General features: G+C 38.0%; 1 protein-coding gene across 2 annotated transcripts in view; it reads left to right on the forward strand.

Annotated features, from left to right (window-relative positions):
- DIAPH3 (diaphanous related formin 3) overlaps positions 1-18,669 on the forward strand; it is a 463,148-nt gene that overhangs the window by 274,155 nt on the left and 170,324 nt on the right. For both annotated transcript variants that reach the window (XM_075918921.2, XM_006113561.5), the window contains one exon: positions 7,606-7,730. In XM_075918921.2, the coding sequence (XP_075775036.2) occupies positions 7,606-7,730 (125 nt within the window). The remainder of the gene's footprint in view (positions 1-7,605; positions 7,731-18,669) is intronic.

Raw genomic sequence — 18,669 nt, forward strand, 5'->3', positions numbered from 1 at the left:
GCTCCATGCAGCCCTGGGGAGAGGCGTCGGTGTCTCATCTCTTCCCTCCCACAGTACTTTAAAACCGTCTCCTGGAGGAAAGGTTATCCCATTGAAAGTTTGGTTGCAGTAGGTCTTATGATGTTCAAGTTATTACAGTACAAACATACTCCTTTATATATTAGATAGTCACACTTTCAGATTTTAATAGACCGAGGTTTAATAGACAGTGATTTGAGCATTAGCCTCCTAAACGCAGGGTTGTGAGTTCAATCCTCACGGAGGCCGTTTAGGGATTTGGGGCAAAAATTTGTCAGGGATGGTACTTGGTCCTGCTGTGAAGGCATGGGACTGGACTTGATGACATTTCAAGGTCCCTTCCAGTTCTAGGAGATAGGCAATCTCCAAAATTTTTTTTTTAAAGAGGAAAGTCTTTGAACATTTTAGAAATTGAGACCAGAAACTCTCTGGGAAGTTTGCAAACAGTTTGAAATATTTGTATTTACAGTTGATGTAATTTAATATTTTTGCCATGTACATCACTAAACAGTACATGTTGGGTAATTGAAGTTTTCGCTATTTGATGATGAATTTAAACTCCAAACAAAAACACATACTTTTTGTGAATTTTCATGAATTGCAGTATGTGGGGCAATTTGAAATACATAGCTATGCAGATTGATTATTTTTAACCAAAACCTTTCTATTTGAACCCAAATCGTGTTTTATCTATGATTGTCCATCTGCCTTTAAACTGTCTTTAGAAGTTAAGCCTTAATTTAGAAAAGTCTGTAAAAGTTAACCCAACAGGGAGTTTTAGAAAGAACAATTAAATTGAAAAATGAAGCAAATAGTTACATTCTGTGGAAAAAACATCATTTAGTGGCTAAACCGCATTACCGAAAACCAAAACCTCATGATTATTTAATATCAATTTGTACTCAACTTGACAAGTCATTTTCATTGCTCTGTTTCTGCATCTGTAAAATGGGGATAACCCCTCTCTATTCCTGACACACAAGGCTGTGGTTATGAATTAATTAAATTTATGTATAATACAGTGTTTTCAAAAAGCAATGGACTATGTGAGAGTAGAGTGTTGTTACTATTTTCAAATAAGGAAGCTAACTTAATTACTTATATATAATAGAGAAATCTGGAAAAAAAATTATAAGTACTTTAGTGCAAATAGCAGAAGCAATTTATATTTGTAATGAACCTAAAAATTCTGTTTTTCTTTGAAATATTTATCAAGGAAATTATGATGCTTTGCAATTTCAGGGCATAAGACAAATAGTGTTTTATCATTTATAATCTTTGTGGTTACTATTTACACACAACATCGTTTTGTAACTAGTAATTTTAAAATGTAATAGTCAACAACTGTTGTAACTGATAAATCCACTTTTTTTTTCATTTTATAAAATCAGACCTTTAATATTAGGGAAATGGAGAATGAGTTAAAAATGAACACATTAAATGGCAGTTAGAATGTTAAGACACTGTTTTATTAAAACAGCACTGAACACAGGTTAGCAGAGAAATGTTTCAGATATAATGTGGAAATAACCTTCTTGTTCCTGCTCCACCCTCCTCCCCTGAATAGTTTAGCTGTATATTCTTATCACTCACTGAGAACCAATCATGTGCTTCATGTTCAACAAATAAAGTGGAAGCCACAGAGTTTTCCTCAAGGGACACACAATATAAATTAGTGTATTTCAGAAATAGAATATATAAGTTGAAGGACCAAATTTTGCAAGTGGTGCAGTTCTATTTTATTTAAGTTGATGTGTGCATTCTGTAATTCGGTGATCACCAACCGGTGGATCAGAATCTACTGGTAGATCTTGGAACCTCTGACAGGTAATCATGGCAGGTTTGGCCAGGAGGCTATCAAGTGCCGGCACTTCATCTACCACTCTCAGCACTGCTGTGCTGCTCCTGCTCTCTGCCTTGGAGGTGCCCATCATCCCTGGGAGCCTCCTGCTTCCTGTGCAGGGCACAGGAAGAAGAGGAAGCAGGGGTGCTGATGTCAGGGTGCCCTTCCCTCCACCCTGTATTCCATCTCCACAGAGCAGAGGAGGGCAAGGATGAAGAGATTTTGCTGTCTGCTGTTGGGAGTAGTGCAGGGCCAGGGTGGGGGTGAGCCTACCTTAGCCCTCTGTACCACCACTCAGAAGTCACCTGTGGTAAGCAGTGCCCAGCTGGAGCCAGCCTTCTAAACCCCGGTCCCAGTCCTGAATCTCTCCTGCATCCCAAAGCCCTGCCCCCAGCCTGATAAAAGTGAGTTAGGATGGAGGATGGAGTGAACAGGGGCGGGGCCTTGGAGAAGGGGTGGGAGGAAGTGGGGCAAGGATGTTTGGGTTTGAGGTAGATCCTGGATTGCACTTAAGTTAAAAAAGTGATCTTGTGTTTAAAAAGGTTGGGGACCACTGCTGTAAGTGGTAGGTAATTGTTGAAGTGTTCTTTGTCTTAAGCAGTAACTTGAGTGAGGAGGTAAGTGTGAGACTATTTGGTTGACAAAAGAGGGAAGGGAGGAAGTGCCACAAGTAGGGAGGAGGAACAACTCACATGGACTGTTCAGAATGGAATCTTAAGAAGCTCTCCAGGTGACATAAAGGGCATTAGGAATAACTGACCCAAGAAAGGTTGGCTGTGAAGATTTAAAATTCCTTGAAATTGAAAAGCATAAACTGAATCATGAATGCAGAGGGAAACCACCACAGGGGTTTAGAGGGGAGATGTGGATAGAGTTGTGGTAGACGGTAAAGATTTTAGAAACAGCATTTGATATATACAGTGATAGAGCAAGCTGAAGAGTGGGAAAGCCAGGATTACACCCACCTTGTAATCCTGAAAAGATTATTTTAGCTGAAAGAGAAAATGTTTAAGGTAAAATTCTCTAATGCATTCAGTCAGTCACTTTTATCCAACCATATCTTGCCATGTTGCTTCTAATGGACATCTCAGGCCTTTGTGTGTTTCTGGTGTTTGGGTGTTTTTTGAGTTTCTTGTCTCTGAAGTACTTATCAACATTGTGTAGAAGCTCTAGACTATTTGACAGGCAATGCCTTTTTTAAATTATTAGTGTTGTTAGTTCCTTTGTCATTCCAAGATAAGTCTTCACAATAGTTCTGCAGCTATATTTACTTCAAATACCTAGGTTACTTTGTTTTTCTGTACTATGTCAATAATATATTTTGGTATTCTCTGAATTATTCTGTGTGCTATCTTATTTATTTCCAGTATTCATGAGCTATAAGACATGAATGCACTACCAGGTTTGCAGAATTTCATATGTCATTAGTGTCTCTATTACATGAGGTGCTGGATTACATTTTTCTAAAAATGTGGTTATCTAAAAGAAGAATTTTTTTTAGGGAATCTGAGGGGTAGCCATGTTAGTTTGCAACTTTAAAAACAAGTAGTAGTTCTGTGGCACCTAAGTGACGAACAAAAATATACAATATCGTGAGCTTTCATGAGTGAAACCCACTTCATCAGATGAGTTGGAATGCAAATAATGAAAACCAAGGTGGATATATATAACAGAAGAAATAACTGTCAATTATACGACAAAGAGGTAACTGTCAATTATAGGACCCATGTTAATGAGGCTAATTAATGAGGCTGGGTGTGTTCTATTCATAGCTTTTGATATAAAAATGTGAATATAAAAAACAGGGAAAACTGGCATTAACCAGTTAATGTCTTCAGGAAGATTAAAAATCATGTAATAGGGTAACTGTGTAACCACTGAAATTCTTAGTGGTTACAGTTGCCTGTGCTGTGGGCTCTGCAGTATAAACCTTAGCTCTATACTGCAGAATCCTCATTGATGCTTCCTCAGGAGTGGGGCCAGGAGCCCCTGCTGGCTCAGCTCCTGGGGAGGAGAGTTCGCTGCTCTCCACACCAAAGCCACCTCTCTGGGAGGCTGAGTGTAATTGACACTGTTAACCAATAAGCATCAACTTATCAGTGTTATGGTTAGTCGTTTACATATCCCTAATCTTTATTCAAGCCCAGGATAACTTTGTCAAATTTGCAGATGAATTCCTGTTCTGCAGTCTCTCTAATTGGGTGATGAAATTTGCTTCAAGTTGGGGATTTGCTTGAGGTTGGAGGGTTGTTTGTAGGAGAGGATTGGCCTGTCTTTCTAGAGCGTTTTCTAGTAAGCATTTCAGATATTTTCTGTTTTGCTTTGAAGGATGAAGCAACCCTATGGATGAGAGCTTTGCTCTTACATCAGCCTCTTTATATCACATAAAAGAAAATGGTGTAAAGGTCTGTGAAAAGCCATGTAACCCTCAAGGTACAATTCCCCTGACGAAGGAACTTTGAGATAGAATGACATGGGGGTGGGTATGGACTATGGGTTTTTTTTAAAAAAAACTTCACCTGCATCTAGACTGCCATCGTGTTCTTTTGAAATTAAATCGAAAAAACGCGGCTTTTTTTTGAAATTGGTAAACCTACTTTTGCCAGGAAGAACGCTTTTTCGAAAAAAGAGCTCTTTCGAAAAAAGGCATTCTTGAACACAAACAGGGATTTTTTGAAAGAGTGTCCAGATTGCTTGGGTGCTCTTTCAAAAAAGCGTCTCACTTGTCCGAAATTCTTGTGGCTGTCTAGACGATCTCTTTTGAAAGAAGCTTTTTTGAAAGAGGCTTGTAGTCCAGACATACCCAGGCTGCCTCCAGAGAGCACATTTGCAATCTGTAGCAAGAGGTGTGTGTGAGGCAAGGTGGGAAGGGCATGCCAGGAGTTGGACTGTGGTCCATAGTACTGCTGATCTGCAAGCCACATTCTATTGAATAGGACACCTGAAAAGACACCCCCAAAGATTTAACTCCAACCCCCATCCTATAATGTCAGTGACTTCACTCGTCCTGGAGGAGTCGGGGAATCAGAGGGAGCAAAAGTGGCTTAAAGTTCTTCGGTATAGTTTTTTCTCTCTTGGATATACAGCACAAAATCTGACCCTATATTTCTACTCCATATAATCCTTCTCTAGGAGAGATGTTTCCATTTTACAACTTTCTTCCCTTCTGTTTCCCCTCCCTTCACTAAATTCAACAAAGTCCTGAGAAAACAAGTCATGATATATCAGAATACACTGTAATTCGAGTTAGCTCTTGCATGGGGACTTTATTTATTTGGGAGGGTCATCTAAATCTGGTCAGAGTAATTTCTCTGTATCTTATCAAATATTGTTTTCCTAGGAGAGAATTATTTGAATTGGTCTGCTTCATTGTATATTTATCCCAGAAGATTTTCAACTTTCTACTAGTAGAACTGTAAATGGCATTTAATATGGACTTCTTATATTCCGGCTTGTAAAATTTGTGTAGACACACAGCTTAATTCACATTCCTGGACATCATTATTACTGAGACCTGATCTGCACAGGAAATTAATTTGGTAAAACTACATTACTCAAAGGTACCTAAAATCCTTGCCCTGCTGCAACACATTTAAACCCTGGTACAGATAGTGCTAGGTTGGTGGAAGGATTCTCCTGTCAAACTATCTACTTGCTCTTAGGGAGGTAGAATACATGTGGGTTGACTGGAGAAGACCTGCCACTGGTATAGGTAGAGTCTTCGCTGAAGTGGTACAACTGCACTGCTATAATAGTGCAGCCATACGCTTGGCAGAGCTCTAGTCTTTCTAACTACCAGCATCAATCAGACCTCCTACTGATGATTGTTACTTAGACATTAATGTGAGGACGTGAGACAATAATTCATGAAGGAGACGGTCACTCTTTATGAAAGCATGTTCAGCAAGAGAATGTGTCCCTTATTCTGATCTCTTTGGGGCATTAATGAAGCATTCAAAGACCATTCAGCTCTGCATTTGATTCCACCAATCTCAGATGAGTGGTAAAATTCACATTGACTTTTATGTAGGCCTAGGATTTCATCCCAAGAGCTGCATGGGTAAAATATGTATAAAATTCTAATAGTAAGTAGAGTCAATAATTTTAGGATTTGTAATTTGTGTAACCAGCAGATAATGTAAAACTGTAAAATGTCAATATTTCCATTCTAACATTGAAGTATATTATTTATAATCTATCTTATTATTCCTATGAAGAACATTTGAAGGTTTACTGAAGTTTACTTCCTTCCAGTGTATGATGTGATGATCATATCCTTGATTGCATGAATTTATCAGCAGTTATCCTCATTACCGTCCTAACACTTTTATTAAATATTCAAAATGTAAACTAGAGTGCCAGACAATTGAAAGGAAATCTATGGTTTCTTTTAAAGAAAAGTAAAACTCGTGGATATTTTATGACTCTCCTCATTTCATCCCTCAATCTCCCAAACAACCTATTGTTTTCTTTTGATGGACAGGGCACTTTCCCTCAGAATAACAACTGTGTGTTAGTTTACTACATCATGCTTCAGGTTAGAATTATGAGGAAAAGAATGTCAAAAAACTGATTTATTTAAAGGAAATCCCCTTTCAGCTCTTAAATAGCCCTCTTTTCTCTCTATTTGGTGATTCAGATCCTGTTTCTCTCTCTCTCTCTCTCTCTCTCTCTCCTCACACAAGGAGGTCATCCCCTTCTACACCCCACTTCTCAGCCAGATCCTGCAGCCCTGTCCCACACACTGAATCCCTCATTTTTTGGCCCTACCCCAAAGTCTAGGGAGGCCCACAAAATCCACTAACCCTGGAAGAGTTAATCTGGCCTGAGGCCTTGATTCTCAGTCCTCCCTGCTCCCACCCCCTCCCCAGAGGAGTGAGGTGTTTCAGTTGGGGGCTATCCCAGTGAGGGTTGGGGTTTTTTGGAGGAGTTTTCTTTTCCTTCTCACTTTTGTGGACTGATTTTTCTGTGCATCAGTAGCCCCAACCCAAAAAAGGTTTCCCGTCCCTGCCATAAATTTGAAAAATTTTTTATTGGACATAATATTTTACTTTATTTAAAATTAAGCCTGGCCAACAAGGCCCCTCAGTCTCTGGCCACAGCACCCTGTCTCTGGCCCCAATCCTGGGGCTAGCCGTGTGGTCCAGCCCCTATCTGGCCACAGGAAGGACTGGTGGCGGCCCCCTACTGCTGTGACATGGGTAGAAGGGAAAGCCATGATCTGGCTGCGGTGGACAAAGTGGGGGTTGATGAACGTAGTAAGCAGGGGGCACAGCCCCTTAGTTTCATATAAACATTAGTAGGGTTGTTTACTTCTTCAGAAGAGTGAAGCTAAGGTGAGCAACTCTATTATAAGAAAATACCTTGAATTTTCTTACTGTAGTTATTAATCAAAGAAGAGAGTTTGATATTTTCATAGTACTGAACAGATAATTAAAAAAAAAGCTTTTTGGCTTTAATGCATAACTTTGTATTTGAATTAACTGGCATCCATTAAGAGCCAATCAGAAAATACAGCTATTTAAAATGGATACAGCCAAGCACAGTGTGTAACTGAAAAAATAAATATTGCAAAATGAACTAGTATCCCATGCCCACTGATTATCTGAGACAATTCCATTTCAGAATTAGATGTGTGGTCTGTTGGTGTGAGTATTGGTCTAACAACAATCTTTTACAAATAGGAATTTCTTACTAGCTTTCCTTTTCTGAGATGTTAAGAGAATGAATGTATTATATTTTAGTTTCAGCAGAAAACCTGGAGAAGAACCTGAGGCAGATGGGAAGGCAGCTTCAACAACTTGAGAAGGATTTGGAAATCTTCCCCCCTCCTGAAAATATACATGACAAGTTTGTGACAAAGATGTCTATATCCTTTTGACAGTTAAATATCTTATGAAGGCTTCTTATGAACATTTACTTAACAGTACAAATTTATTTGCATTTGCAGCATTCCTATTTGAAAACATAAATCCTCTTTTCCTCAAGGACGAAGTATACAGAAGAATTAAAAAAAAGACCAGTAATATCTGAATAAAAACAAGATTGCCTAATGGCAGTGGTTCTGAACTTTATGTATAAAAACATGGATGGAAAACTTTTTTTTAGTGAGCTAAAAGGTAAATGTGTTAGAATAAGTGTGTTAACATCTTCTTTTAGGGTGTGTCTAAACTACACCCCTCTGCCGACAGAGGAATGTAGATTAGTCACATCGCTACTGAAAATGAAGTATAGATTTAAACATCCCGCGCTTCATTTGAATAAAAATAGCCACCGCTTTTTTCCGATGCGGCACTTTGCCGGCAAAAAGCAGCAGTCTAGATGGGGATCGGTCGACAAGGAAAGCCTTTTCTGGCTGATCCCTTATGCCTTGTGCAACGAGGTTTACAGGATCAGTCGGAGAAGGCTTTCCTTGTTGACCGATCCCCATCTAGACTGACGCTTTTTGCCAGCAAAGTGCCACGGTGGCAAAAAGCGGCGGCCATTTTTATTCAAATGAAGCGCGGGATGTTTAAATCCATTCTTCAGTTTCAATAATGATGTGCCTAATCTACATCCCTCTGTCGGCAGAGGGGTGCAGTTTAGACGCACCTTTAGAAGGAGAATGTTGTCATGTTTAATTTCCTATTGCTGTGTTCTATATTGTAGGTGAAAGTGCCATTTCAGTTCGATGTGATTGCCCTTCTTAGGTTATATATTACCATTGAGATTCTGTCCACTTTGCGTAGGTGGTGTTTAAAGCTTTTCAAGTTTGTTGATATTCTTAGTTTATGAAGCTCATCATCCATGAAGACAATCTCTGCCTCATTTGTTTTTGACAAAGCTAGTTTTCATTATTTTTATGAAAAGCAATGGCTTTGATTCTTTCTCTTCCCCTTAGGGGAAAACTTGGTTCTACTAGTAGATCCATTTCTTCCTACCTGCTGATGTCCATGTTCTGTTGCATACATCTTCTCTCTTTGCCGGAAGGGAAGCAGCTGGCAAGGAAGTGCAGGAGGAAGAAAGAAGGGAAAGAGACAATTACTTTCAATCACAACAACAATCTTTCAGGCAAAGTGCAAAAATTCAGGGGAAACTCATTTTGTATTTCTAAATTTCATTTTCTGAATTGGAGGTAAGTAATCCTAGTGAATCCTTATGATTTCTGATCTGCTTCCATATTCTAAGTAGCAACAAGGAAACTGAACAGAAAGTCATTTTTCATCACTCCAGTGGATAAAGGTTTGTTTAAAGATCCTAAGGCAAGACAGACAACACTGCAAGGCTCCTCTCTTCAGCCATATATTTGAAACTGATAGAGAATGGGAAGCATTTTTCTCGATCTAAAATACCCACATTTGTTGGAAATTTCTGTTAAAATGATAAACACTGAGATAGTTAACTGTGTTGACTATTATAATGCCATATTTATGCTTGGGACTTAACTATGGAGATAAATGGAGTAGTTCACACCTTCATGCTACTGTTTCAGTGTCTGAAGACTCAAGAGAACACTGCTTCCATTCCCATTCAGAAAAGTTTCCCCAACAAGAGTGAGAAAAATTTTAAGTGAAAAGTTAATGTACATAAATTATTTTGTTATCAGTGCTAGTTTTATGCAACAAATAGGCTTGGGATTAGAGACTTCTGGTGGATAGAGAATAAGTGATGTTTACAGTGTGGTAGGAGAAAAACATGCAATCAGAATGTGAGAATTATTGAGCAAGCATATGGTTAGGCAAATAAGGGAGCAATGTAGTTTGTAAAACCTTTTCCTAGCAAATTTAAAATAGCACAGACTACACAGTAGGGTTTTATATAGCTCCCATTGTGTGTGAGCGTCTGAGAATAGGCGAGCATGTGATATAGCAGAGTCATGCTACTTTTCTTTCAGTGGATTAGTATTGATTATTCTTATAAAAGAATTACTTGGATACATTTGTTACATTATGAATATTTGATAAGTCAATACATTAAAAAGCATTATACTTGAGACTGCTAATATAGACAACAATGTGATTTTTTTTTACTACTCTGAGAGTCAATAAAAATAGTATGTTGTAATAAGTGTAACATATTCTTTTATTCCCTTAAGTTACATATACTGTGGACTGTTTGTCTTGTTTGGCATTATAAGAAGTTTGTTGGTACAGAGCATGTCATGATCATTTTTCCAATTATTTTCCCATATTAGAATATCCAAATGTGACATTTTAACTGTTATTTTGATCAGTAAATACTGCTAACTGAAGTAGTTAGCTTCACCTATTAACTCTCCCTGTAGACAGGTAGTAATTTAGGAAAAGTGAACTTGTGTATGGTTTCTGGTAATGCCTCTGAGCATGCTAATTGAAGAAGCCCACTTTCAGAAAAACAGAAGCTACAATGAATTACTAAAGCAAAGGAGGCTTGATGTAAAGGTTATAGAACCCCACACAGCATGATGAAGTCTGGACCTATCTTTACTTTTATTTCTGTGATAGGGAAGCTGAATGATGCTGATATCTTGAAAGTATGCAGTTCATAAAAAGCAGCCAGCAGGAAATCTGAAACAGGAAGGATGGTGCTTTGTTGGAAACAATTTTTCATCCTGAGTACAATTATGCTCCGTGGACAAGCCAGCTATTACATCCTGTCGCTAAATATCACAACCGAGAAGTCTCTAATGAACTGATTAGCATTCTTGTTTCTCTTAAAAGTCAGATATGTGCACAGTTGGTGCACTTTATTATTGATAAAGTCTATAATTATAAATATTCCACTTATATGTTGCATTGTGCTAGTTTGCGGCTCATTATACATGTATTAGTTTAAAAGCAATTATATTCATTTATTAAATGTTTTGTTTGTTTAATTAGGAATGTCAAAGAAGTCAAACTTAGAATATTAAATACATTCGTGTGTATGCTAGAAAAAGGCAGGCTGAGCCAACTATTTTGTATTCAAAATAGAGATTATAGGGGTTTGTAAAGAAGATTTTAAACAAATACTTTGTATTTTACTAGGGTTTAAATAATTAAGTCCCTCTCATTCTCTATTTGTGGAAGGTTATTAGTTTAAGTCTTTGCATTATTGATCTATACCTCAGATATCTAATTCATTAACAGTAATCTTTAAAATATTATATTATGTCAAACTTTTTAATTCTATATACTGTTAGTTTTCTAAAAAATCACAATTAGCAATTTAAATGAGAGAGTATTTTGAGATCACAGTTTAGTGAACAAGAATTTGTAGTTTTTCAATGGGCATTTATAGGTACATTTGTGGGTAGATAGGCAAATTAAGACACTATGATTTCTTGATATGGTATTGTTACAAAGTTTGGTATTCACTCACATTGTGTAGCATTTTTGTTGTATACTTTAGGAAAGAGTGCATGTCTGAGGCATTAAAATTATGTTGCTTGTTACACATGGACATGCATTTGTTGTGGCATTATCATACATAGATAGATACTAGAGCTGGATGAGTAACAGAAAAAAAAGCTTGGGAATATTGCATAATTCACCAATTAAATTTATTGACAAATTATTTGATAAATTCTGGTAGGTACAAATTTAGAAAGCGTAGGATTTCTATTTTGTGCAATATTATGCACAAATAGGAAAGGGTTTTTGTGTGGTGCAATATTGGGAGTTGTATCTGCTTACCCCACAACTTAATAGTGTTCTTTATTGCCTAAACTATGAATGCATTAAATGTTTTCATTGACCTGAATAGAGAAGTCTAGTAATTTAAACACTTAAATGAAGACTTATTACAGTGGCATGTAAAAAGTTAATTCTGTTTTTAGAAATATTTCTTCTGCCTGGTCTACTATTTTAGTATAGGGACAATGTCTCAAACCTGTAGAATATTGCAAAATGGAATTAGGTATACCCATATTATGAAATCATTTAATCTACCACCCTTGCATAAAACCAGGTATATAAGAAGATTGTGTACCTTGAGTATATTCAGATAGAATTCTGACTGACTGTAATACAATCCATTTCTGTAGACATTTATGAAGATATATTCAATCTAGCACAGATTTGTATTTTTCCTCACTTTACGCAGAGTAAAAACTCTGGAACATTATTTTTTGTCATAATACCCTGCATTATATCTATCAACCTATTTTAGGGTATATCTACACTACAGAGAATATGGAAATTGCCACCATCAATCTTTCAGTTTTTAAATTAGCGGTCTAGTGAAGACAGCTTATTGGAACTGAGAGGGACACTCCAGTCGATGCCGGTAGTCCTGCTTCGACAAGGAGTAAGTGTTCTCCCTTCGACTTCCTGCAGTGTAGACAGCACCAAAAGCCGAGTTAAGGTACGTCGACTTCAGCTGCGCAATTAACGTAGCTGAAGTTGCGTATCTTAATTCAACCTTATCCCGTAGTGTAGACATATCCTTAGAGAATTTGTGCATCTTTCTGTCCAAGAGTTCATCCATCAAATTCCTCCTCCTAAACAGTAAGAGCTAGGATCACCAAATTTAGTATGCATCTTCCTCTTCTCCTAACTTAAAGCAAGGCCAGGAAAATGGGATGTGCCTGGAATCTGATTGGGGAGGACATTGATACAGATCTCCGACATAATAGTTTGTTATCCAGGGAACATTCTTCTGCAGCACAGAAATTTTTTTATTTAGTACAAACAATCCTCCACAATACAATTAATTTAAACAAACAAATCAAAACATAAACATAAATCCCTTAGCACAATCCTCACATGCAGGTTAAAGATACTGAACCCATAAACATATAGTTAAAGCACTTCTAAATGGCTGTGTTCTTCATGCAGTGTTGAGTTGCTTCCAGTCACTGACAGCAATCTTAAGCTTTCTGTAGAATAAAATGCATTAATTTGAAAGATGCACATTCATTAATCCTTTATATTATAGCTAACATGTTTATTCTCCATAGTCCTCTCCCACTACTCGAACATTTATGTCGGGGTACTGCAGCTACTGTGACTATTGCTTTTCCTTTGAGGTCTTCTTTACTTATCTGTAGCAGAGACACAAATCCCCCTGATTTAATCAAACAAAACTCTAGGGATACCATCCTTAGGGAACTTTACCTTGTAGTTAAGAGCTGTAGAATTAATTGTATCAGTGTAGTGAGTGATCTGTTTGAAATTGCTGTTTTCATCTGGGGATAGCATATTCACCAAACTGTAGGCTTAGTAGCCAATGTCTTCCTCAAGAATTGATCCCACAATCCTTTCCTGTGAGGCTCAGATATCTCCAGTTACTTGGCCTCCCCAGACTACTTTTTTCTCTTTGATTTAACAATATCAATCTCTGACTTTGATACTACTTAGAAATTAGTTCATTCACCTTCTTGCATTTTCTCGAATTCCTTTTTCAAATCTTTCATTTAGTGCCTATAAATCTGGATTCGGTCTCCTGTTCTTTGTTGACTTAATGATTCTCCTTAGTACTGTCTCAAACGTAGTTCGGCCACTCTACGTTCACTCATCGCAACCTCATGTCATCCAAATAACTTTTCTGCCTCTTTTCCAAAAGTAGCGTTTTCCTCTTTCTAAGCTGGAGGCTTTCAAATATTATTCTGTTCATTAGTGTTGAACTATATTCTGTTCTTAAAGTTACTTCAGTAAGATGTTGCTCCCCATTTCTCTTTCTCTTATCACCTTCATTTGAGACACTCTTAAGCTATTAAAATTGTATTTGCTCCAATCTGTTAAATTTGGTCCATCTGTCATATCCCTAAGAAAGTTTGAGATAAATGGTGGGCTCATAGAGCTCAAATTGGTGTCCTCGTCTTTGTGTGTGTGTGCTTCCACAGGAACTGGAGAAAAGACTAAAATGTTGAATACTGCTGCTATTAAGGCTAATAATGACCCTGAGTCCACTTGGGTCCTTCTAATTAATAGTTCCTTTTCATTGTTGCTGATGACTCAACCAACTCCACATTAATTCAGCTGGTATTTAGTTTTTAAAGTTGGTTTGGACAAAATAAAAATTTTGTTAGCAAAATACAAATCAAAATTTCTTATTCTATTTTTCACAGCAGCATAGTTCTGTGTCTGTAGAAGCAATAGAAATCTTAGAGGTGCCTCTAATATGTGCTTTTACAACCTTTCTTACGGTCCTTTTAGTTTTGAATACTTAGCTACAGAAAAATTGAGTATAGTTCTATGAAATATCTTGAAGAGCAGAAACTGATTGGATAGGATATAAGAAGATAAAAATAGTAATGGGCTGTGATTTGACTAACACACTATAACATTAGTTGATATAACCAATCTTCATTAGAACCTGTTACAAAATACTAACTGGAGGCAGTTATTCTCAGGAAGTTAATGTATTTATGTGCAGTCTTTAAAGATTCACAGAGTTAGCATGTGACTTGTTTTGAACAGGTTCCAGGTATAACTGTTGCTTTCAAATTAAACAAGTTTTGTTAGCTAAGATTATAGAACATTGTACAAGTGTCTGTTTTTTCTTGTGATTTTCTCTCTGACCCCTAGTTCTCCATAGACTTCTGTTTTGTGTTTTGATGATACATCTTTCACAGTGCTGATCAAGATCCCCCACTTGGAAACTTAGAGGGGCCAGATTTGGATCCAAACACTGCATCCTGTCTCTTTCCAAGCCAGCTGATTCTGAGCATCATCCAGGCACTGCCTTAGTTTCTCATCTCCCAAGCTCATTCTTAGGGTTCAGATTCCTTGTCTCGTCCTTGTTTCTGCAAGCTGGTCCTTGTAGTCCCACAGCTGTAGGCGCCAAGCCAGTGCTGGTCCTCCTGTTCCCCTGCCCAAAGTCTTCATAGTAGTTTAAGCCCCCACTAACCCAGAGCACTGCCCTCATGGATACTCTGGTTTATTATATAGCCCTTGAGGGACATGTGTGCAATACAGCAAGGAACCAAGAGGCTTTGCAAAGTAACTTCTTAAACTCTTACACGATTAATTCTTACAGAAATTATAGAGTCTTACAGATCTGCTGGCACAGGGAGAAGGCAGGGAAAGGTACATGCATGCAGAAACCCTTCATCCACTGTCAGCACCACTCTGAGAGCCTGCTAGTTGTGGATAAGTCTTTTCCAGGCTGCATCTGCTCTTGCTCAGATTTCAGATTTACTCTGTTTTTCTTTTGCAACAAGCTCTTAGATTGTACAGATCTGGAAGTCAAAAGGCAGCTTCTAACTCAGGAAGTGGATCCTTTTGTATTACCTAAGCCTTATAGCAGTTGAGTTTTTAAAACCATGTGTGTTTCTGATTTGCTTCTGGCAAATTTGAACTTCTCCACCTCCCATTTTTGCAGATAATCTGGGGAGAAAAAAATGTCTTCAGCTTGGCCAATATTTTAAGCATCTCCATTGGATTACTAAGGCAGTCATTTCATAACAACAACAACTTTGATTTTCTGCGTCCAGACAAGATGGATGATATATTACATGGTCCCTGTCAGCAAATGGATGATTTTAATATATGCTGAAGGTTAGAGTTATGCACAGATTTTATAAATACAATTGGAATTCATAAGTGGTATGTAGATTCAAACAGAGGGCACACAATTGTGACCACAGTGGTCAGTGTCAGGCATTGAGGGACAGCTGCTGAAGAGTTGTCAAGGTAGGCATAAGTATTGCAGTGTCTGCACTCGTGTGTCATTAACCTCTGTACATCAACCATGGTTCTCTACCATATGGGGACGTGATGCTTACATCTCAGAGAGAAAATCCAGAATAAATGAGTATATACAACTAGGCATAAGCAGTCGGTACAATATTTGACATTTTATAGAAGCTTAAATATGCCTATTCCATGAAAAGTTTTGTGGGTTCCCCCCCTCCTTATCTTTAAGTAGAATTATGTGAGCTTTGCAAGTTGCTATAAAAAGTAATAGGTACCTAATATCATGAATAGAAAGGTACAACTGCTGTTGTTGCTACAGTAATACTATGATGTATTGAAGATACTGCTGACGTTTCTACCTATTGCTGGTTTTGTTTATTTATCTGTTTTTCTATTATAATTTTGTGTCTGCATTTACTTGTTTTTATTAGCAGGAACAGTAGTGAAATGGGTGGCAGTGCTAAGCATTTCAAGTTAATTCGCTGAATTTATGTACAAATTCCATTTTTAGATTATTCATTTTTAACATCAAAGAACCATTTTTTTCTTCACATTGCTGGTTAATGTTATAAATCCAATTGAATTAGATATCTTGTAGTATGAATAGGTTAAAGAAATGTACTGATATTTTTTTCACTGTTGTTTGTGACATTTTTTATCAATGATAATGAAATGATATCAATTAGTAAACCTACCAGTACACACATTTCCCCCAACTGTTCGCTGTTGAATGTACTGAATTTGATTATTGTGTAGTCCAGCATGTCTCATAATTCAGATTACTTGGCCAGTTCTCCTCTCTCTGCAACTTCATAGAAGTAGATCAGCGTTTTGGCACCACATGCTCTGGTGCATCCACTTGTTGCCAGATTCTCTGCCTCTGTGCTTACCTTTTCAATCTGAGCTGTTTCTCCCCACTTTTTGTATATTGTGAAGCAATATCCTTCCTCTCTTCTGACTTCCTTCTCTTCCCTGGATGGAATAGTCTTTTCTGAGTGTCCACTGCAGCATCTCTCAACCTACTCCTCTGACCCTTGTAGGCATGGCAAGAGAAGCCATGAAAGCATGGTAAAAGAGGGTGAGTTGTGCTCAGCCTGTGTCCAGCCAACTAAGCCTAAGTCCACTGAGTTTCAGGACTGCAAGCGGGCGACTGCAATTCTAGTGGAAGAAAGGTGGACTAGATATCATTATGCAGAGCAGGAAGAAGTACAGAAGAAGACGACCCTGACCACTCAAGTCAGAGTAGGTCTGAGGGGATCATTTGCAAGACTGGAGCCTTGCAGGGCCAGAAATCCCCTTCTTTCTACCATCACAAAGTGAGGCATGAGCACTATGGGGAAAAAAGCAGGATTTTTAATCTTTTCCACTTCTTCCCTAGCTGACCAGGAGGATTTGGATGGGGCAGATGGAACCCAAAGGGAGATGGTTTTGAAACAGACCTCTCAAGAAAGCATCAGGCCCTAAGAAAGGGAAGCTGCAAAAGGCTTTGCCATAGCTGCAGCAGCAGATTAACACTCACAACTCATACAAAAAGGGTTAAAAATAAAAAATGTGAAAGAAAAAAAAAAACCCAAAACCTCTGATTCCTCTTCCTCCCAGACCTCCATTGTCTGTTCCTGAATCCAAACAGTATGAGGTGAAAATACTGCTAAGATGTTAAGTTTTTTCAAGTTATGTTCAACAAGACTTTTCCAGGATTCAAATCCAAACTGAATATTTTTTCAGAGCACATTTCTCCCCTCAAACTCCTCTCCTGCAACTGTAATGCATACTTGGGGAGAGTCACTATTCCATGGTTGTCATGGCAGTAGTTGCCTTTAATAATACATTTATTTCAGGCTACCATAACATTATTACAAAAAAAGGTCACAGGAAGATCTATAACAAAAGCAGATTGGGTTCTGATAAGCTCTTGCTGTGCTCTTTGAGGTTTTTAAGTGACAGGTTTTTTTTCCCAAGGGTAATTGTTTTGTACTCTCCTCAGAAAGAGTTACATGAAAATAATATACAAAATTAGAGCTCTTTTATGTATTTTATTTGTATGCTGCTTACGAACTGTATGTCTGTCTGAATATCACAGAAACTTAGTGGCAAAATAAGGGATAGAATCTCGGTATGAAGGGCAGAGTTCAGCTACTCTAACCATGAGACTCTGTTCTCTTCTTGCACTTCCCTGCCTCATTCACTGAAAACTTTCCAACTTCTGAAACAAATGATAAGGGGGTCCAGCAAACCATCCCTTGCATGATACAACACAGATTCATTCCCAGAACAGATCTTCTGCATGCACTAAATGAACCAAGGGTGGTCTTTAAAAAAGAAAAATCTTGAAATTAAAGACTGTACTGTTGTGTATAAAAACAAGAGGCCTAAATTAAAACTGGATAGACAAGATTCATTGTCACATGTTAGTGTGAGGATATGTCTACATTGTTTTTAAAAGTCTATGGCAGACCTGTGCCAGCTGACTCGTGCTTTCATGGCTCAAGCTAAGGTCACAAATTGTAGTGTAGACATTGAGGTTTGGACTGGAGCCTGGGCTCTATGACCCTGCGATAGTGAAGTTCCCAGAACTTTGGCTACAACTGGAGCCCAAACGTACATCACAACTAAACAGTGCCTTCTGTAGTAGGTGAGGATAGCGATGTGGTCAATTCAAGATTCACTGGTGTGGCGTCCTAGCAAGTCTGCTCCATCAGTCATGATAAAGGCTTAGCTGCATGTGTTTTCATATGTTCTCTCAGTATGCTTTATGCAGGTAGTGAGCATAATAGATGTCAAGAGAGCTCCCAAAGATCACAGACTCAGATAAGATACGAAGGCACCCGAGTTAGGTTTATTGTTGAACAAAGTGCATTAATAGTTGTCGGTAGCCAGACAGCCCCCGAGCCCTTATGTGCTTGTACCCGTGACAATTGACTGGGCTCAGTTATGGATTTCACTATTGTCTTGTAGGCCAGCCAAAGAGGTGAGTTGAGGTATCCCAACATTTATAGACTGAGACAAACAATCTATGATACACACCTCATGTATCATCTTACAAATTAATGATACATTTGGTACCTCCCCTTGTACTTTCCTCCAAAGCATTTCCTATTCACTACCTGTTGTTATGCTTTCACTCCTTTGGTTTCAGACACAGTATCACTATTCAAACTATTTTATCATGTGCTAAGTTAGAGTGTCTTTGTACTGTCCTGGTGGAAAGTATTTATATATTTCATGTGCTTT

This window comes from Pelodiscus sinensis, chromosome 1 (assembly GCF_052426305.1).
Source record: "Pelodiscus sinensis isolate ZL-2025 chromosome 1, ASM5242630v1, whole genome shotgun sequence".
Lineage (NCBI taxonomy): Eukaryota > Metazoa > Chordata > Testudines > Trionychidae > Pelodiscus > Pelodiscus sinensis.